Source organism: Thamnophis sirtalis, unplaced genomic scaffold, assembly GCF_051295495.1.
Source record: "Thamnophis sirtalis isolate CommonGarterSnake01/CBP01778 unplaced genomic scaffold, rThaSir2_p1.2 scaffold_2, whole genome shotgun sequence".
In the NCBI taxonomy this organism is placed as follows: Eukaryota; Metazoa; Chordata; class Lepidosauria; order Squamata; family Natricidae; genus Thamnophis; species Thamnophis sirtalis.
In genome coordinates, this window is record NW_028261382.1 from 70,732,243 (window position 1) to 70,753,499 (window position 21,257).

At 48.7% G+C, this 21,257-nt stretch overlaps 1 protein-coding gene across 2 annotated transcripts; it reads right to left on the reverse strand.

Moving 5' to 3' along the window:
* Nucleotides 1-34: 34 nt before the first annotated feature.
* GGCX (gamma-glutamyl carboxylase) lies at nucleotides 35-20,362 on the reverse strand. Of its 2 annotated transcripts, XM_087706022.1 has the most exons (15): nucleotides 20,201-20,362; nucleotides 19,478-19,669; nucleotides 17,108-17,266; nucleotides 16,008-16,173; nucleotides 13,797-13,875; nucleotides 12,861-12,967; nucleotides 12,580-12,743; nucleotides 11,450-11,727; nucleotides 10,909-11,040; nucleotides 9,184-9,335; nucleotides 8,262-8,431; nucleotides 7,397-7,527; nucleotides 2,128-2,275; nucleotides 1,478-1,673; nucleotides 35-1,001 (listed from the first exon to the last, which is right to left on the reverse strand). In XM_087706022.1, the coding sequence occupies exons 1-15, from the start codon at nucleotides 20,223-20,225 to the stop codon at nucleotides 854-856; spliced, it is 2,247 nt and encodes a 748-aa protein (XP_087562148.1). In that variant the 5' UTR covers nucleotides 20,226-20,362; the 3' UTR covers nucleotides 35-853. The 2 variants fall into 2 exon arrangements, with proteins under 2 accessions (XP_087562148.1, XP_087562147.1); XM_087706021.1 differs by lacking the exon at nucleotides 20,201-20,362 and having other exon boundaries at nucleotides 19,478-20,075.
* Nucleotides 20,363-21,257: the final 895 nt, after the last annotated feature.

Genomic DNA, 21,257 nt, shown 5'->3' on the forward strand with positions numbered 1-21,257 from the left:
TGGGGTATAAATAAATAAACACACAGAACGCAGAGACTTTTGAACAATGCTGTTTTTAATTAGAAAAATAAGGCTCTTCTTGCCTTAATCCCATGCGATGCAGCCAGCCCTTTCTCTTAGAAAACTCCAAAGAAGGTGGGAATCCCTAGGGGTTTGTGTTGCTAGACCTGGATCTCAAGTGTGGGGTATTATCGGATGGGGACCGTGACTGCACTGCTGCCTTAGAGGGGAAGCTCTGCTTCTGTAACCCACAGAAATGTCAGGGAGCGAGAGGGAGAATTCCAACATCCATGGAGGAGTGAGGCAGCCATTAGGGCTGCTTTTTCTGTCCCTGGCTGGATTCACACATTCCTTCCTCTCCCGCCCACAAGCTGCGTAGCTGGCCACTCAACCGCAAAGAACCGAAACCCCCTGGGCTTATCCAATCAGTCCTCCTAAAGGAACCGCCAGGGTATTCTAAAAGCAGCCCCTCTGCCCAAATCCTTTCTCCCAGCTGCGCGGTGGGATGAGGAGACCCACCCAAGAGAAGACAACTGTTCTCAAAGTGGGATCTCTCATCTCCTTCCATCGCAGAGGGATTATAATTGTGCTGGCCAGCTGAGCCCACCAAACCCTCCCTCCCTCCCTCCTCCTTCCTGCAGCGTTTGCTGCAAGGGTTTTAAGCTCTGCTCAGCCCCTCTAGGGCAGGAGAGGGTCACGCTGGCTCAGAGCCCACCCCTCCAATCTCAGAAAGGGAGGAAGGGGCTCTGGCTAAGCAACACAAGGGGACTCCTCAGGCCTGGCTACATCCCTCTGGACTTGGCCCACAGGAAGGCCTTCCGGCTAGTGGTGAGGGTTGAGGTAGTGAGTCACTTCAGAGGTCCGAGCGCTCAGGCCCCTGGGGGGCCGTCTCTTGTGGGGCAGCCTCTTTCATGTTGGCATAGGCCACCTCCTGGGCCAGTTGAGAGAGGGAGGGGCGGCCCAGCACCAGGTTCCGAAGGGAGATGCAGGTCATCAGGAGGCTGTGGGCAAAAGCAGGGACACTGTCAGGAGGAAGCACCCAACACAATCCAAGCTGAGCTTTTGTGTAGACAAACGTGAAGAGCACAAGAGTGGCAAAACAGCACACAAAGTCTGCCTTGGGTTTTGTTTTGTTTTGTTTTGTTGCTGATAGCTAGACCGGAGAAGATGATACTGGCTAGATTTGCCCAAAATTAGGAGTTAGGTTGGATTTTCATCTGTTAATTTACAGGAAAGGGAGAGATGGTGAAATGGTTTATATTTGGCATGATGAGGGTGGAAGCCACTTTCTTAGAGTTGTTTCCTTGTATTATTCTTTAATTTTCCATTTTCTTGCAGCTTTTATTCTTGCTTTATATTTTTCTTATAAAGTTTGCATGAACTTTGACTATTTTAATAAAAACTTGTAATAACATTATTTAATACAGAGAGAATGCGGGAAGCACTCAGCAGGACCTTCCCCCCCCCCTTCTCTCACCTCCTGCGGAAAATGAAGTACTTCTTGTTCACGAAATGCTGCAGTCGCTCAGCCAGGGTGGCGTTGCGCCTCCTTTGCCGCTCCTCCATGCGTCGCTGGCGGTGGAGGAAAGCCTCAACAATCGGATCTGCCTGTGTCACGTTTTCCAGAGAATCTTCCAAGATGGGCTGCAACTCTGGTGGGAGAGGCTCTGTTTCTGCAAAGAGGGAAGTGACAAAAACAGAAGGTGAAGCACCTTCTGAAAATCAGGCAAGTACAGAGAATAGAATAACAGAGTTGGAAGGGACCGGGGAGGTCTTCTAGTCCAACCCCCTGCCTAGGCAGGAAACCCTACACCACTTCAGACAAATGGCTGTCCAACATCTTCTTAAAAACTTCCAGTGTTGGGGCATTCACAACTTCTGGAGGGAAGCTGTTCCACTGATTAATTGTTCTCAGTATCAGGAAGTTTGTCCTTAGTTCTAGGTTGCTTCTTTCCTTTCTATCTATTGCTTCTTGTTCTACCCTAAGGTGCTTTGGAGAATAGCTTGACCCCCTCTTCTTTGGAGCAACCCCTGAGATATTAGAAGACTGCTATCATGAAGTAATATTCATGAGGAGAAAACCACTATGAGGGCTTGTCTGGGCAACCAGCTTTTTTGCAGGCTTACCAGTCCCGTTCTGAACTTTCTCCCGCAACTCCTGAAATTGAGTGAAATTCCGCTCAAGTGCCACCTCCGTTGTGTTGACGTAGATATACATGTAGCAGGAGGGCTCCTGAGAGACCGTGAATACTTTGTGGTACTCCCCAGCTGGCAGCTGTAACCAAGAGAAAAGGGCAGAAAGGCTCTGGGCAGCCAGAGGCAGCTGGGAACAGCCCCGAAGTGGAGTCCCCCTCCCTTCCTTAGTGCCAGGGGACCACCAGTATCTAGGTGAATAATATGCCTTCCCAAATAGCCCAGCCTGTGAGAGAAACTGGCACCTGAAGATGCAAAGGCAACCCGACTCCAACTGGCAACAGGTGGATGGTATTGGGGGCTATAGCTAGCTATGCAGGTGTGTCTATATACAGATGTGCGTGTATCTGCAAACAGTAGATCCATATACACACACATGCACACACACATGGGCTTAGGGTGCCATGCTTCTTCCAACCCTTGGGAGACGCTTTCACTGGGCAGAACAGGGAAGCCCCTTCCCCCCACCTTCCCTTCTCTTCCAGCAAAACCACTGACTCTCGCTGCATTGTCATTGGGAATGGGGAAACACAGCATTGTTGAGATGTTTCTTTAAGAAGCAAGAGAAACCTTCAACAGGTTCTTTGGTTCGGCAAAGGTTGCCCCGATCTTCCACCTGAGGCTGGAAGGCATCATCCAAGATCTGGCAAAGGCCAGATCTGAAGGTCCTGCTCTCTCCTGATCTCTCAGGGTGTTATGAGTCCATGTTCCAGGTAGAACAACCGTTGACTTGCCTGAACGGTCCTTCTATGTGCGCTGCGAGGGGAATCCAAGCATGGGTTAACTTTGTCCATTAGCCTTGAGACTGAGTTATGCAAATTGCTGGCCACGCCTCCTCTGACTGGAAGGGTTCAGTTTTGCACAAAGGATCAGCCGATTCGAGAGAAGCAAAAGGAAGACTAGAAGTCAAGGTAAGTCAGGATGTCATAGGAAAACATGGAAGTCCAGGCCCAGAACAGCTGAAACCGAGGGCGGGTTTGGATTCCCCTCCCAGCGCACATAGAAAGACCGTTCAGGTAAGTCAATGGTCGTTCTCCTGTGCGCAGCTTGGGGAATCCAAGTATGGGACATGCCAAAGCAATAGGAGCAATAAGAGCCGAGGTGGCGCAGTGGTTAAATGCAGCACTGTAGTTCAGCAGTTTGGCTGTTCAAATCCCACCAGGCTCAAGGTTGACTCAGCCTTCCATCCTTCCGAGGTGGGTAAAATGAGGACCCAGATTGTTGTTGGGGGCAATATGCTGACTCTGTAAACCGCTTAGAGAGGGCTGAAAGCCCTATGAAGCGGTATATAAGCCTAACTGTTGCTAATAGACTTCGGGGGCGGGAGCGAAGCTGGTCTGGTGCCGTAGCTGAAGAAGCTACCCTTTGCAGCACGCGCCGTTCAACGTCCATCTTGTAGTGATGGATAAAGGGTGACGGCAATGACCAGGTCGCTGCCCTGCAGATGTCCTCTGCTGAGGCTTGCATTGCCCAGGCCGCCGTTGTGGCCGCACTCCTGGTAGAATGGGGAGTGATGTGACTGGGAACTGGTCGAGACTGACAGTCGTAGACAAGGGCAATACACGCCTTCAACCAGCGGCTGATGGTATGCGATAATGCCTTGTGCCCCATGGTGGCAGGTTGGAAGGACACGAACAGGGCCTCTGTCCTTCTGAACAACGCCATGCGTCGCACATAGCAGTGAAGTGAATGACAAATGTCGAGATGATGCCAACGCCGTTCTCGGTGGTGAGATGGCCATGGACAGAAATCTGGGAGAGTGATCTCTTGTGACCTGTGGAACGACGAGTTGACTTTTGGAAGAAAGCTTGTGTCCAAACGTAGTACGACCCTGCTCAGATGGAAAATGCAGAGGTCATCCCGGACAGAGAGCGCTGCCAACTCGGACACACGCCAGGCTGATGTGATGGCTTCTAAAAAGATAGTCTTAAGAGTCAGTAACTCTTAAGTTGAGTGATACTCTTGAGTGATTGCATTTTGAATTTTGGGTATTTGAGGTAGAAATTGAGCCGTTTCAAGTCTAGGATGGCCCGCCATTCTCCCGAGGCCTTGGGAATTAGGAAGAGTATTGAGTATAGAAACCTGGACCCTCCTGCCCCCTTGGCATCTGTTCTATTGCTCTGATGGAAATGAGATGCTGGATTTCCGTGTCCATCAGGCGCCGCTTTACCTGGCACCTGGGTACCAGACATTTGATGAAACATCTCAGGGGAATGGCCAGGAACTCCAGAGTGAGGCCCAGCCTCACAGTCTGAAGAGCCCAGGCGTCTGAGGTTGTGGTTTCCCATTGGCGGACAAAGGTGGTTAAGCGCCCGCCAATAGGGCCACCCTCTAGCGAGTTACCGGTACCTGCGAAAGGACCAGTTGTTGGCGCCATGAAAGGGCCACCGAGTCTGGGCCTGTTGTTGGTGCTGGTTCCTACCTCTGTCCCTAGTATTGGCTCTGTCCTGAAACCTGTCCTGGGAAAAAGATCTATTAGATAGGGGGTGTAGGAGAGAGATGAGTAACCTGACTCCCCAAATGAAAGGGCTGCCTTCGAGGATACAGTTGTTGCCTCTGATCCGTGCGCCTAGCGGTCGAAGGAAGTACCTTTCGCTTGTCCCTCGTTTCAATCAGTATAGGATCCAGCGCTGCTCCAATTAGGGAACTGCCCTTGAAAGGGGTGGAGACAAGGCGCCATTTGGATCGTACATCCGCCTACAATGGCATAGCCATAACAGACGACGAGAAGCTATGTTGGATGCCACAGCTCGGGACGCGAACTTGGCCGCATTGAGCATGGCATCCGAAGAGAATTCTAAGGCCGCCACCAGTTTGACCACATCCTGATGAAGGCGCAAGTCCTCTGGACCAAACCTCTCCTGTAGTTGTCTTAGCAATAGCAATAGCAGTTAGACTTATATACCGCTTCATAGGGCTTTCAGCCCTCTCTAAGCGGTTTACAGAGTCAGCATATTGCCCTCCAACAATCCGGGTCCTCATTTTACCCACCTCGGAAGGATGGAAGGCTGAGTCAACCCTGAGCCGGTGAGATTTGAACAGCCGAACTGCAGAACTGCAGTCAGCTGAAGTAGCCTGCAGTGCTGCATTTAACCACTGCACCACCTCGGCTCTCTGTAAGTCTTAACCAAACTAAGGAAGTTCTATTGAAGAACGAGGCCACCGTAGCGGCACGCAATGCCCAGGGAGCCACCTGGTGCGTTTTGCAAATAACGAGCTCTGCCTTGCGGTCCTCAGCCTTCAATCCCTCCGAAATCTCAGATGGAATGAGGGCCGGGGAAGCCAAGGCCGCTATCAGCGGGTGGGAAACAGTGGGAAACTGCAAAATGGTGTCCAATTCCGGAGTGGAAGCATAAAGCTTTCTATCACCATTGCTAGTGGGCAAGACTGCGGTGGGCTGGGACCATTGTTTTTGGATTACGTCCAGAAACAATTTGGGTGATGGAATAGCCTCTTGTTCTTGTACTTGTTCAGTAAAAAAGTGCTCTGTGGGCTCAAGGCCCACCTCAATACTGGCCTGGGTGGTTGCTTCCCCCAAATTGGAGGTGGCCTTGGCTTTGTAAAGAAGAGATTTGAATAGGGCTGGTTTGAAAAGGCCTGAGAAGGAACTTTATCCTGAACCAGATCTTCATCACCCGATAATTCCAAATCCAAAATCTCACCTTCCTCCCCTAAAACAGACCCCTCGCTGTAGCTGGAAGGCAAGGGAGAAGGGGGATCAGCCTCAGAGGTGGATAAATCTCTGGCAGAAATCAAATTCCTAGAGTGTTGATTCCTAAGCTGTAATTCTGCATCCACTCCCCTAGATATGGCAGTGGCAATCATGTACCTGAGCCAAGGGGAGAGGTCAAATTCTGAAGTATCCTCTGGTCTGCTGCCAGCAGCCGTGGGAGTAAAGGTGGCTGAGGCCCCTGAACAGGAGGGGGCCAGGCCTGGGCTGGGCTCAGAAGATCAGGCGAGCTTTGAAGACCTGAGTCAAGTCCTGCAGTTGTGAGATCCTGAGGGAGAGGGAGTCTGGGGACCAATCTTGAATTCCAGTTAGGCCGGAGGTAGAAGGCCCTTCAGGCAGCAGGATGGGAGGTGGCCTGGGGGCTGAGGGACCCCTAGACCCGTTCTTGGTCTTACTGGTGTGCTTAGTGGCCCTGGCAAGAGCCGCTGAGGTGGCACGGGATCTGTGGCTGGCAGCCCTGGTGGTGGTCCTACCCACTCTAGATGAGGCCCCAGTGGCATCAGAGGACAACTGAGGAGAGGTGGAAGTCCCAGCGCTGCCCCCAGTAATAGAATGATCCGCCATGTAAACTAGGTTGAAAGGGCTCAAGCTCAAGTTCACTGAAATACCAAATGCCGATCGCAATTGAAGCAGGAGGCTGTGAGAGATCAAACCCGTGCTCCAGTAGAATGGTGGTAAATCGACCTCTGTGAAGCAATGAATCTGGTGATGCTACATCCTACGGAAAAATGAAGCGACGCCCAGCCGGACTGGTTGTCTGGCGTGAAAAAGGCTCCAAAATGGCACCGCAAGCAACAGCGAAGGCAGGAAATTCAAATTGGCGAGGCACAAAGGCCGTCGCCAGAATGGAGAACGCCTGCCTCGATTCTTGCCAGCGACCGCAGCCGCGGCCTCTAGAGACTCCGATGGGATGTCCGGGCTCCACACTTCGTCGAGCAACCTCGAGGGGAAAGAGGGGGGCAAACAGTGGTGAGAGCGGGCGGAGCAGGGCGGCGAACCGATCCCCAACAGCAGCAAGACAACACGAAGGCGGCAAACTGACCTTCCCACAGTAAACAACGGCGCACCCCCACCTCCAACAAGGAGGTTCCCTGGCCCCGAACACCACTGTAACCGAGGAGAAATGAACCCCTTGCAGAGATATTTACCCTGAAGGGAACTCAATCCAGTGAAGTGGAATCCAAGCTGAAATAATAATAATGAATTGGTCTAGTAACCTAGAGAGAATTATTTTGCGTCTCTTTAGGCTGGACTGAGTTAAAAAACTGAACCAGTCCAGTCAGAGGAGGCGTGGCCAGCAATTTGCATAACTCAGTCTCAAGGCTAATGGACAAGTTAACCTATGCTTGGATTCCCCAAGCAGCACACAGGAGAAGTGGGGGAGGTGGTGTTACCTATTTCCCCTCTTCTTTATCAGTGCATCAACTGCAGAGAAAAATGTTCTCCTCACATGACATTCAGCCTGGCCCTCACCTGGATCTTCTCTCCCTCCTGCAGTGAATAATTCTTCTGCGAACTGACCACCTCCACATTGACTTCCCCTTTCAGCAGATGGAGACTGGTGTTGCCGAGGTCCTCACTCACAAAGTTCTCCAGGTGCAGCCCTGCCATGGGATGGGATGGACGCCCAAAAGGTCAACAGCAAAGGCCACAGAAGCACCGGGGTCCCCAGTTCTTCCCACATCTCAGCAGCTCCCCCAGCGAACAAGAGTTAGCCCTGTTTAGCCCCGGCCTGTTACTTCCTTTGGAAAGTCTGCCAAACCATATTTGAGACTCCTTCATTGGGAAGGGACAAGGAAGAGGGTTGCTGGAGGCAAACAGGAATAAGGAAGCATGGAGTCTCTTTTTTAAAAAACTTTGCTGAAGAAACATAGGATAGAAAATTGTGGATTTATTTTGCTGTCTTTAAGTAAGCTGTTTTGTTGTGGGTGGCTGAATTTTTTCTTATTTTTATGAATTCTGATTGGCCAGAAACGATTTATTGAAAAATCTACTCTTCAACCACAAGGGGGAGCTATGGAGGTGGAGAAACATGGATTGGACCACATTGTCGGAGGTGTTTGAAAAATAATTAAATAAAACCCAAAGGTACTTTTTTTTCAAGAGGCAACTGGATTTTCTGGGTTTTCTTTGAAGACATTTCGCTTCTCATCCCAGAAGTCCCATTGAAGCAGCAGCCACAGTTTCTACAGGGCACAAGCCTTTCTCTGAGGTCCCAAGTTCGGTTTCCACCCCAAGGATTCAGCTGAAAGCCTTCTTCCTCAAGCCATGCCCACCCCACGCACATGGCTTAAAATGAAGGTCCAGTTCTTAAGAGAACAGAAGAGCAATTCGGCACCTGGGAAATCTGCAATGAAGACAACCTCGGTTTGGTTGTCCAGCGTCTTTTCAATCTCCGTCAGTTTGGTCCTCCAGGATGACAGATCAATGAGAAGAGGCTTTAGCCACGGGGTCTTCTGGAAGGGGGACCAGTGAGCTTGGACGATGTCAGTGTTTGGATCGAAGAGCCTGGGGAAAATAGGAGTGAGAGAAATACAAAATCCAGGGGAAACTGGCCCATGGATCAGTAGGAAGAACCAGTCCATCTGCCTCTTTGCCTCTTCTAAACCCATGAAGCTCCCGTATTTCCATCTATCATTTTCGTGAATAGATTATAAGCCAGGGATTATGCCAATGTATCAAATAAAACATTAATATGATCATAGGCCACCAGAAAGAGGATGTGATACAAACAACCGATAATTATTAAAAAGCAAAAAATATTAAAACAAAACTTAAAATTAAAAAACAAAAATACATTTTTAAAGAGGAGTGTGTCTGTGTGTGCATGCTAAAAATCTATGGGGAGGCGTAAAACATTAGATAAATGCAAAAACTAATGTTTATAGTTTATATATTTTATAGTATATTTTACACACACACACACACACACACACACACACACACACACACACACAGTGGTGCCAGTTGGCCTAACTTTATGTTTTAAACATTATCCAAGATTTGATCTCTGTTCCTTTTTAGAACTGAATGGGAAGCAACATCCCCATCTCTAGTCAACCCCAACCTTTTCTCATAACCTGCCCAAATTTTCAGTAATCCCAATTTTGCAACTTCTATGTTTCCACGTGACAAATTCCGAAAAGAACCCTTTGCCTGGAAGCAACATTTCTTCGAAGATTCTGGTTTTTTTAAAAAACAAATCCATGTAATAATTGGCCCAGTGTGCAGATCCTTGTGCCCGTGGGTGTCCCACTAACCTTTGCTGGAAACGATCGTTGATGGAAACCCAAACATCAAAGTAGATCTCTGGTTCCGAGACATTGTAATCACGCAACAGATGACTGAGGCAAGTGGCATACTGCTTCAGCATGTCTGCATGGTCCTTCCAGCGCCGGCTCTGTGTGAAGACCTGCTCCAATATACACAGATCTCAGCTGGAAAACAGGTGCGCAGGTGGCAGAAGGAAGGGCAACAGAGGAGGGGAAAGAAAGAAGGAGGCACAGCATTGGATGGGTCATTGAGCAGAGGCTGGGGCTCAGACTTCTCAGTCCAAATCAGAAGGGTTACTTCCGATCTCAAAGGCAATCAACATACTTCACTGAGACATTTTGTCCTGACTGCTAAATGGCGTTTTTGTAGGATATGGAGCTTTGTTCCACAGGAAAGCTAGAAGGAACAAGAGTCTCAATTATAGGTTGCCCAGTTCGAAAATTGTGGAGGGAGGAACAGGACATCTATTTACTCAGCCTATATTTAGATATAACTATGTACAGACTGACCAACGACTCCGTCTTCTGGGATAGGCAAATCCTCCCCCTCTTCCATCAATAGGAACATGTGCATTCTGTCACAGTCCACTGGATGGAAACTCCCAGGATGGCTCCAATTAACACACAATTGCCCTCAACCTTTATGCTGGTATGATTCTCCTTAGGATCATACAAGATGATACAACTGGCCCTCAGAAGGAAATGGCCTGACGTTTAAGCCGCCCTTCAGAAAGGGCTGTGGCCCTAGGGACCATATTGCAATCGATGCAGGACCATGGAAAAATCTCAAGACTATCAAAAGAACATCTGCCTTGCTGACTATAAGAAAGCCTTCAATTGTGTTTTGTCAAACTATGGAAACCTCCAGTAGATCAGGGGGTGCCAACAAATCTGGTGAAGTTGGAGCTTCATGTCCGTGCGCATGAGTGTTCAGGAGCTCAGACACAAAGCTCGCAGAGAAAACTTTCCCAGTTCCAGAGATTCAACTAGGAGAGATATTTTGGCCAAGATGTTTTATTTCAGACTTATCCTTATCGTCAGCAAGCCAGAGAACAAATTGGAAATACTGTAAAACTGCCCTTCTGGCATCAGCCACGAGAGAGAGAGAGAACTGGTTCTTCACTGGGCTAATTTACACTGCTCGCTCCTACAACCCATCCTTTAGGAGAACAAAATCCCTTGGGTTATATTATTATTATATGAAGGAGCTAAATAATCTGGAAAAGACTCGTTAGGAGCCCATTAAATAAAGGGAACAAAGAAGGAGTAGCAGGAGTGGAAACAAGGAAAGGAAAATCTTAACAAAGTTGTTCAATTTCTTGGATCCATGATATATACACATATATATACATACATACACACACACAAATATATATTGAGAAGGTCGGTCAGCCTTTGGATCCAAGAACGGACATAAAATTGTACCAAAAGTCACAACCTCTGCAGGCACCAATGGGAAGGTTTTCCAACCACTAAAGGAGTTGTCTCCCCAAACACAACCTTTGCCCATTTATTGCTTCTGCATAGAAAGTTGTACAGACTCCATCACACTCATAACACATGGCTGTTTTACAAATACTCATGCAGCAGGCAACCTGACATGTTGCCAACTGCTGCATGGCACAGAAGAAACATTCACACCCTTGTTTGAAGGAGTCATTGTTACGCCAGATGGTATCATTTCAGTGCCCATTGAAAGAAAGAGAAACTGACCCCAGGGTTCAAGTAGCCAACCTCCCCAGTGCGACCATCACGATAAGTAATCTTCACGTGTTGGTGGGAGCGTGAATGAACCATCATGTCCCACGAGTAGCCGTACAGCCCATTTGTCCAGTTGTTGTAGCCCTGCAGGGAGAATGGTTAAGGGGAGAGATGACATTCCCACAATGAGAAGCACCTTCTATCCTTCTATTCTTCTCATGCCTTGCAGAATCTCCAACTTCCCTTAGACTCCTTGCGGCTCCTTGGGGTACTAAAACTATATGGAACTGGGACTCAACCACGCAGCTTTGATGCAAGTTTAACTAGTGGTCTCCCACACAAGTTCAGGACCCGCCCTTGCTCTTCCGTGGCTGGAATCCTACTATGAGGAGGACACCGAAGTTTCTCTGAGGGGCTCCATTTTTTTACGTCCATTGGTGAGCTCCACCTTCTCAGGACCAGAACTATGGAAAATGTCATCATTCAAATACCACCCATTGTAAACCTTTTGTTCAAAAGCCACTTATACAAAAATACTTAGGTTCTTTCTCACCTTGGTAATAAAGTGTGAGTAAGGTAGGAAGAACTGCTCCAAGATATACAGAACAGTAAAAATGGCGCCCAGCTTCTGCCGCAGCCCCAATTTCTTAGCTGCTCCCTTGGGCCTTTGTTGTTCCATTTCCAGGTAAACACACTCCAGACTCCGCTGCGGAGGCTTGGTAAGTGGTAGAAACATTTGGAACCAGGCAGGGAAGCAGGCAATCAGTCGACGTGGCCAGTCTGGATAGCAGAAGAGTGGGCTGGTGGCCAGCATGGTGAAAGGAAACATGCCTTTGGGATGAAATGGGAGTATGATGGAAGGACAGAGTTGGGCTCTGGTCACTCAAAAGACAGATCATCTGCTATGCATACATAAACATCTGGACACCCAGCATCTTCAGGTGTGCTCAGGAGAGACTCCTGTTGAAATTATTTCTGGTCATGCCAAGATTTATTTAAAACTTTTGTCAAATTCATTACCCTCCTTTCCTCCAAGGGCTTAAGGCAGAGTCTTCAGACTTGGCCACTTGAAGACTTGTGGACTTCAATTCCCAGAATTCCCCAGACAGCATCACTTACTCTCTTGTAATCCCTTCCTCTGCAATCTCTCCACTTATATCAGAGATCTTCAAACTTGGGAGAATTCTGGGAGTTGAAGTCCACAAGTCTTAAAGTTGCCAAGTTCGGGGATTCCTGGCTTAAGGCATCTCAGGTGGGCATCTCCCTACCTTTTATCCCCAAAAGACCATCTCTGTGAGGCGGACTGGGCTGAGCGCGACTGCCTCAATGACAACCACAATTCTAGGCTGAACCGAATCTGCGTCTTCTAAGTTTCAACCCAAGGCATTATCGCTACAAAAAGTGGCATTGGCTTTCCTTCAAACATACACTAAATCTGTACCAGCAAACAATGCTATATCAGGTAATCCGCCTTTAACAAAAGCTTCTTTGCCTAATCTTGCAGAAGGGATCATTGTTCATTCAAGATTTTTTCAAGCTTTGGTTAACCACTCCTCGCAAAAACAGACCAGAACAAAAGTCCAATCTTAACCCTTTTTAACATAATCCTTATTACTCAACACCCTCCTTTAATAAGTTCTCCTGTGGCTTCTTAAAGAAACACTTGGATCCTGCAGAACTTACCAATACTGAAAAGTTGGGAATTCATGCAGTGGAAGTAGGAGACGAAGAAAAGGGCAAAGGGACGGGTAGCATCCAGGAACAGCAGGAAGCCAGCCGTAAGGTCCAACACAAGCCCTCCGCCATGCACCACCAATAAACTGGTCAGTTCCTCTGACATCAACAATCTGAGAGACCAGAAAGAGGCCTTCATCCAAAGTTGCAACGTCCAGGAGGGAGGAAGAGGAGGGAACCGAATTCTCCGACCCACCTGTGGCTTTCTCTGCCCGATTTCCATCACTCACCTGAAAGGGCTGAAGAGCCAATGCCTCCCAAGGGAGCCCATGGAGTAGCCTTCCACCCAGTCGGCATCCAGCTTCTTGATGCCCGCGATGAAATAAACAATGAAGATCTGTTCAGAAAGAAAGGCAACAAACGTGGCACTCCGAGGCAAACTAGTTGGCAAAACTCACCAAGCAGCAGCCGGCAACTCACTAGCTGCTGTTTCCAAACCAGCTTCCAAGTTACAACGTCCTGCAAAATTTCCACGGTCAATTTCACCACTCAAACTTCTTCAGCTACAAATGACACCTCCTCCCCCCCCAAAAAACCCCACAGGAGTTTGGAATGCCACACTGAAAGGCATGGGAACCAGAACTTAAAAGTAGAACTTAGAGTAACTTTGTGGTCCCTTTGAATGTCCACTGATCGGCATACATTACAATGAAATTTCATTGCACGCAGTTCTCAAAGGGTCACCTCCTCCCTTATACACAACATGAACATGACAAAATAAATGAATACAGAATTACGCACATGCCCACATATATTATATGACACAGATAAACAACACAGATGGGGCAAGGATGAGACAAATGGTAAATTTCATTTCATGCTGTTCACCTCCACATTTAACCTAAAATTAAATAGTAGCTCCCAATATATGTAACAATGTATCTATTCTGTAATCTTAAACATTATAACTGGATGGCAACTCTGACAGGGCCTCTCATCAGCCTAAGAACCCAGAATCGCGGAGAGGTAGCTCTGGCTCCTTCCCTTCCTCCAGGCTTTCTCTGGGTCTACATTAGAGCTGTGGCTTCTCCATTTCCAAATGGCCTCCTGAGACTCTGGTGCCAGCATGCAATGCAGAGCAACCAACGCCAGCTGGGAGCTGTTCACTAGCCCTGTTTGCTCTTAGAGGAAACCAAGATCAAAGATGACGCAGCTCCGGAGAATACCTGCATACGAAGAACGGTGTAATTCCACAAAGGGACATGAGCGTTTCTCTTCCGTGGATGCCAGAGACCATCAACAGACCTGAGGAAACGAAGCTCATTAGCAAGAGTAGGATCTGGAGGCAATCTTGAAAAGCAACTAACCCTCCAGTAATCTCTGGAAAAAGCTTTGGGTGAAGATCTTGAACATTGCCTCAATCCTCCTCATTCTAAACAGCCCAGAATAACCAACAGGCACAAAAAATCAGGACCATTCATAAGATTGAAGAATGAAAGATCTAAATGATATATGCCTATACTCATATATTATCTGCCTAGTCAACTAAAGTTCAGCATTAAATTGGCGCCAGATAAATGTCAATGAAATTCAGGAAGGTTTGGACTTGGAGCTCTTATGGGAACATGCTTAACTCTGTCCCCAGCTCCGCCTGGTCTTCTACATTCACCTCACTGAAGCACAAAGTTTAGTAACGGTTTTGTTTTATTGAAAGTCAGTATTGGTTTTTAGGTCAAAATTAGAAGACAACAGCATTAATTTCCTCGGTCACCCAGAAAAGGTAAGAAACCACCTTTCTCCATGGTTTGAAGGTGCTCATCTACAGAATATTAGGATTTCATGCACTTAGGTTTACTTGAGATTCATCTCTAGCTCATGTGAAAATGAAGAAAAATGTGATCACAAGCTGGAAAGGCCTGCCAGGAAGATAATGCAGATACTGGGAAGAAGTCCAGTTATGGAATTAGCTGGTGGCAAGGAAAAATAAGGACAAGATGAGAATCCAGAAGGAAAATTCCCACCATCCAATGGGAGAAAGCTTCAACTTTGAAAACCAGTTTCAGTTTCGATATAACAGAATAACAGAGTTGGGTTAGACCAGGGGTGTCAAACTCAATTTCACGGAGTGCCACATGTGGGTTGTGTTTGACCGGGGGGGGGAGTTGGGGTGGCCAGAGGGGGGTGTAGCCATCTCTCCTGTGGGTGTGGGTGCCTGTAGTGGCTGGAGCACTTTGCCAGTGAAAACAGGCTCCCGAGCTCTGTTTTCGGCTGCCACAGCCTCCTGCAACCCTCTGCCAGTGAAAATGGAGCTCGGGAGGGCCACATGCAGCCCTCCCAAGCTCCATTTTCACTGGCAGAGGGTTGAAGGAGGCTGTGGCAGCCGAAAATAGAGCTCAGAAGCCCATTTTTGCTAACAGAAGCACTGTGGGCCGGTCCTTCGCTGTTTCCAGTGCAGTTCCGCAGGCCAGATCTAAGTACCCTGTGAGCTGGATCCGGCCCCAGGGCCTTGAGTTTGACCCCCCTCCCTAGTCCATTTGCAATCATGGTGAATATCTGTAACTTGCATGCAGGATGAGGGTGAAGGTTAATTCTCCAAACTTCTGGGTTGGTTTCTGAACATTTCATTACCAAGCTAGGTAATACCTTCAGGGGAGTTTAGGGCTGTGTTGGTGTCAGTGTTGGTGTTCTTCTGCTTATAAGGGCTTCAGGTATGTCAAGTGGGGGCCTTGTGATGGGTCACAGCTGAGGACTTCCTGGATGTATTTAATTCTTTTTCTTTTCTTCTTGGTTGCTAGGCAAACCTTCACCCCTTTATTTTCATTCTCTGCTCCAGTGCGTGGTGAGAATCAAAAGGTAAATAATGGAGGTTTTCTGTAAGCCTCAATATTAAGGCTTCTGTCTTCCTTAATGTATACTGCACCGTTCAGGAAAGCCAAACTATTTTCCTTCACATCTTCCTGTGTGAACTTAATGTATTTGTCCACAGAGATAGTGAAGTTGGTGAAGGCTTTTACGTCCTGTGTTTTAATCTTGATCCAAGTATCGTCCACATACCTATACCAGTGAATAGGTGAGGGAGTTTAGGGCTGTGGTTTCTACCTCTTCCATGTAGAGACTGGCCACAGTGGGGGATGCAGGTTAAGCTCTGACGCAGCTGTGTTTTCTGCAGAAGCCTTCATTGTATTTAAAAGAGGCAGGGATAAGGTAGAGGTCCAGCACAACACATATGTAGGTTGTTAAAGTGCTGTTTTGTAGCAGTCGTTTCTTCACTCCCGCGACAGCTTCCATGGTTGGCATGCAGCCTTCCCTCTGACTCCAGGCTGGGGCAAATGTCCAATTAAAGTTATGCAACCGGAACAACAGGAAACATGTTTACTCGATCTGAAGGGGGGAAAGGCACCTTGGGCCAAAGAAACACAAAAGCGGTGGAGCCTTACCAGTAGCGATTGGCGTTCATGAACAGCAGCTGGAAGCCCAGGAGGCCGTACAGGTAGGAGTGGTTGTTCCAAGTGGTTTTGTCCAGGAAGAAGACATACCAGTAGGGCAGCAGGAAGAGGAGGCAGCTCAGTCGGTAGAAGCAGCCCAGCATGATGCCCACGGCCCCTACGGGAAGAAGCGAGGGGGGCCTTTCAGGGCCTCCACATCAACCAGACAAGCTCCAGCGCTTTCTCCTGAATACTTTCTTCTGCTTTATTTTTAACATTTAAAATTGGAAAACCTTGGCTTCGTTTTCAGTACGGCAAGATTATTTATGCAGCGTTCAACTAACAGAGGAAAACCAGCTTCATCTCCTCACCTCTTTGTAGCTTATGGACAAGAGTCTGGTACACAATGCAAGCACAATCCGTTAATTTCCTGTGGTGCTTGCCTTACAAGCCAAGGCAACGTCTAATCCAGCCTGTAGCTACACTTGTAAGCCCTCCCTACAAACCACTCCTTGAGTTAATCAAGAGATATATTTACGCTTGGCTGCTACTCTCTTATGGCTGGCGGCAGGTAGATTTGATTTACTGCGATTGTCTTCTCCCTCTGGCAAGTGGGAATGTCTGCTGCTCCTCTGGCCTTGGCTATCCTTCCATGGGGCCGCTCCAGAACAAGCTGTCTTTCTATGGGGCTGCTCTTGATTGCTGGTGGGCTACAGACTACACTGGAAATGCCAGAGCTGTCCAGATTTTCTAGGGGTCCCTAATTACCTTCTTTTCCCCTTCAGCTTCCTTCATACCAAGCAATCCGCCTGTTCCCCCTTTTCCCCAGCCCCACTTGGGAAAAACTCTGGGTTGTATACAACATTTCCCGTTTGTTGCCCTGCCTGCCATTCTCTGGCCTGTCTTTGCACTTCCAACTCCAGGGGAATCACACAGTGGGATGGCTGATCGGTTGCCCCGTCCTCTCTGATCCTCGGCAGCCACACACATTGCAAGGAGACCCAACAGGGAAAGCACCACAAAAGTCAGGAAGCGAGAGGAAGGGGGCTCAGTCAGCACACCCACAATACCCCCACATTACCCCCTGCGCACAACCCCAGTGTGGTCCTCACCCAACAGCATGACTGTGTAGACAAGGTACATCCAGTCCAGGGGAAGTGGCTCCAGGAAGTTGAAGAGGGGGAAGCGACAAACTTGCAGCCCATCGAGGTATTTGTGATCCAGGTAGCTCAACCCTCGCTCTTGGGGAATGTCTAGGGCCATCAGCAGGCCTGGAGAAGGAGCAGAGAAAGGGGGCAGTGGGCAACAGTAGCAGGCCAGGCTCTCTGCATCTTCAAGGCTGAGCCCAAGCTGTAGCCCTCGAGGGACTGGAAGAGTTCTGGAGAAGAGCTACTCAGTGGCTCTGCACAACCATGCTCAGTCAACTGGAGTCATGGAAGAGAAAAAATGGAAGTGGCTGTAGAAATCCTCACCCTTCTCCAGTGCAGCCACACACAGAGGCTTGAGATGGACTGCACACTGCACACACTGTCCCTGTGATTTTCACCAATGCTGAAGGACTTATAGGCAGAGGGGGGATTCAGCAGATTCTGACCAGTTCTGGAGAACCAGTAGCAGAAATTTTGAGTAGTTTGGAGAACCAGTAAATACCACCTCCGACTGGACCTGCCCCCATCTATTTTCTGCCTCCCAAGTCCCAGCTGATCAGGAGGAAATGGGGATTTTGCAGTATCCTTCCCCTGCCATGCCCACCAAGCCACGCCCATAGAACCGGTAGTAAACAAATTCGAATCCCACCACTGCTTATAGGTAAACATGTCAATCTTTCCTTTCCTAAGGTCAGCTGGCAACCAATTTACTTACCTCCCAGCCCCCATTTTGTTCAGTTCCCAGAAGTCAAATAACCCCACCCAAGCAGTGGTGGGTTGCCAATTTTTTTACTATCGGTTCGGGCCTGTGAGCGCCACTTCTATGGGTGGGTGGAGCCTCCTGCCGCTTTTGTGAGTGGGTGGAGCCTCCTGCCACTTCTACTAAGTATAATCTTTATTGTCATTGTACTTAAATACAATGAAATTGGTTTGGACAGATCCGGATTGAACCGAGGGAAACCCACCTCTGCACCCAAGTCTGTTTTTTTTTCTTATTCCAAGTCAAATAACCCCACCCAAGTCTGTTTTGTCTTATTTTCTTATTCGAAGTGACCAGGCCACCTTATGTTTGAGTAGGAGTTGTGATCTAGAACCCTGTCACAGAGGTGCTTTAATAGGACAGCCCTGGCCCTCCTACCCAGTGCCAATCTAGAGTCCAGTATCAAGATAAATTGATCAGTTGCAGACAGCAAGGCTGAGATTCAATCTCAGCTTTCAGACCTCACATGTGTAACCAAAAACCATCCCAAAGCAGTTTCACATGGACATTAAACAGCCCAGGACCTAAACATCTGGGTACTCCACACTGGAGCAGCCACAGCCAGGCATAATATGGCTGAAGCCACCTGCTCAGAAAGGAGCAGAAGAACATCTTCAACCTTCTCAAGCAGGCCAGAAGGACAGCATGGTGGAAGACACTGGATGGTGGTAGGAGGTAGAATAGGACTGGGAAGGGTATACTCTAAGTCCTGATGATGGTCATCCACCAAGAATGGCCAATGCTATTTCTGGGCCAGGGCCAGGATGGAAATCTATTGGAAAGAATCCAGAACAGGGGTCCCCAAACTTGGCAACTTGAAGACTTGTGGACTTCAACTCCCAGAATTCTCCAGCCAGCTCTGGGAGTTGAAGTCCACAAGTCTTCAAGTTGCCCAGTTTGAAGACCTCTTGATCTAGAAGATCCATTTCTTATTGAGCTGAAGCCCCACTATCTCTCCAGAAATTTCCTCAGAAAGGGAGGATGTAAGGAAGTGATCCACCCAGGATGGAGATGACCTCTTCTGCAGGCCTTCTTGCCTCCTTCAAGCCAGATGGTTAACCCCCCCACCCCCGGTGCATTAACCACCTCCCAAATCCAGCCACATCAGCTATTCCAAGGATTTGGCGTGTGGGGGCAGGGACCTTTCCAAAATGCCTCCACCCCCACAACATTGTGAAATCCAAAGCCAACACTGGGTGTGTTGAGCAACCATGATGTCAACTCTCCCTCCCCTAGAAAATGAGAAAATATGAAACAAAAATGACAATATGTTGTCGAATGGAAAACCCAAAATTAGAAAAAAAGAGATACGGTAATGGAAAGCTGCAAACGTGTAATTGTGATTTTCATGTTTGGAAAATGTTGAATAAAAATTTATTAAAATAATAATAATAATAGCGCAAGACTTCTTCATTTGTCACTAAGTAATTCCACTTTTTCAATCTGATTCCTGAGGTGACTTTTGGGGAAGAAAACTGGGGGCCGTTTTTCCTAAATCAAGTACCAAATTTGTATGCAAGTCAATTCAAGTCAATTCTTCCAACGGATTCGGTTCTGGCCAGATCCAAACTCACCGAAGAGGAAGCGGAAGACCCCCAGGCCTGCGGGATCAGTTGGCCTATTCAGCAAGCAGACAAGGCGGTGCCAGCCGGACAGGTCCCCGCGTTCAAAGCCCAGGAGGCGCCTGGCCCAGCTGGGGGGAGCCGAGGCCCCCTTCTCCTTCCTGGGCATCTGCTGGAGGGCAGGAGGCGCCGGCCTCTCGGCTTCTGGAGAGGGAAAAGGAGACAATGGGGCCTCGGGGAAGATCGACATCAGGGGTCCCCGACCTTTCCGGCCTTGGGCAGCGGCGTGCGGGGCGGAGGCGGTGAAAGGCTTCCGTGCAAGCCCGCTTTCCCACGGGGGGAGGCGGCCCGGGGCTTGGGGACGCCTGCTCTACCGAACCCCGCATTGCAAGGCGCGCAAGATCCCCGCGGCGAGGAAGAGGCCGCCACTCCGAAGGGCAGCTGCGAACGCGGGTGAATCCAAGCAAAGCGTTGGAAGCCCCGCTTGCCTGGAGTCCCGCTCCAGCCAGCCACGCCCAGCGTCGCCTGCCAGCCCCAGAATTTGGGGGGCTGCGCGGCCTGGAAATGAGGCGGCCCCAAAGGCCAACTTGAAACGCGGAGGGCGTCGGGAGCAGCCCCCGGGAGCTCCGGCCCCACCAGCCCCAACTCCCCCCACCCTGCGTCTCCGGCCGGCCAGCTCAGCTTCTTGCGAGCGAGGCGACCCCCGAAGCCGCCCCCCCCCCCGCCTTCTTCCACCTGCGGCGGCGCGGCTCGGCTTCATCCCGCCGGTGGCGGCGGCGGCGCCTCGTCCTGGTTTCTCAACGGAGCTCGGAGAGCAGCGGCTGCAGTCAGGCCGCCGCTCAGCCTGTACTTCCGGTCGGGCGCGCTGCCCAAGGCTTGTAGACTTAGGCCGAGGGAAGGGTCTTTCCGCGCTCCGCTCTTTTAACTGCAAAATAAAGGACTTTCTGGGGATGAATAACAAAGGATGATTCAACTATGTGCTTTTTTCCCAATTGGTTGCAACTGTATGTTTTCATAAAGGTCTCCATGTGACACTCTGATGTCACTTTTGTACTTTAAGTTTAATACACTGCTCAGTTCAGTGTTCACATTTAATATTATGGGAGGTTAACTGTCCAACTCTCCGATGCTATTGGGCAGAATCAACCAATCAGAATAGAGTTGGAAGGGTCCTTGGAGGTTTCCTAGTCCAACCCTCTGCTCAACCATTTCAGACAAGTGGTTGTCCAGTCTCTTCTTTAAAAAACCCAGTGATAAAGCACAACTTCTGGTGGCAAGCTGTTCCACTGATTAACTGTTCCCACTGTTAGGGAATTTCTCCTTAATTCCAGGTTGCTTCTCTCCTTGATTAGTTTCCATCCATTGTTTCTTGTTCTTCTCTCAGGTACTTTGGACAATAGGTTGGTCCCCTCTTCTTTATGGCAGTCCCAAAAACACTGGAATACTGCTATCATGTCACCCCTTCTTTTCTCTAAACCAGTCAAACCCAATCCCTGCAAGCATTCTTTTGTCTCCAGGCATTTAATCATCTTAGTTGCTCTTCTTTGCACTTTAAAAAAAAATAGCAATATTTTGAAGTGGGAAAAGGTCTTGGGCAGTTATTACTCCTACATTACACATTAATGATAATTAACATTTGTTGGTCATTGGTATCTCTGTTAAATAGCCCAGGAGCCAGCGTGCTGCCCTCTGGAAGTCTGTTTCTTTGCATTCTTCATCAATATGTTGTCCGTGAAAGTTGACATTAAATCTATGATTTTCTAGTAGGCATCCTAAAATGTTTGTGAACTTA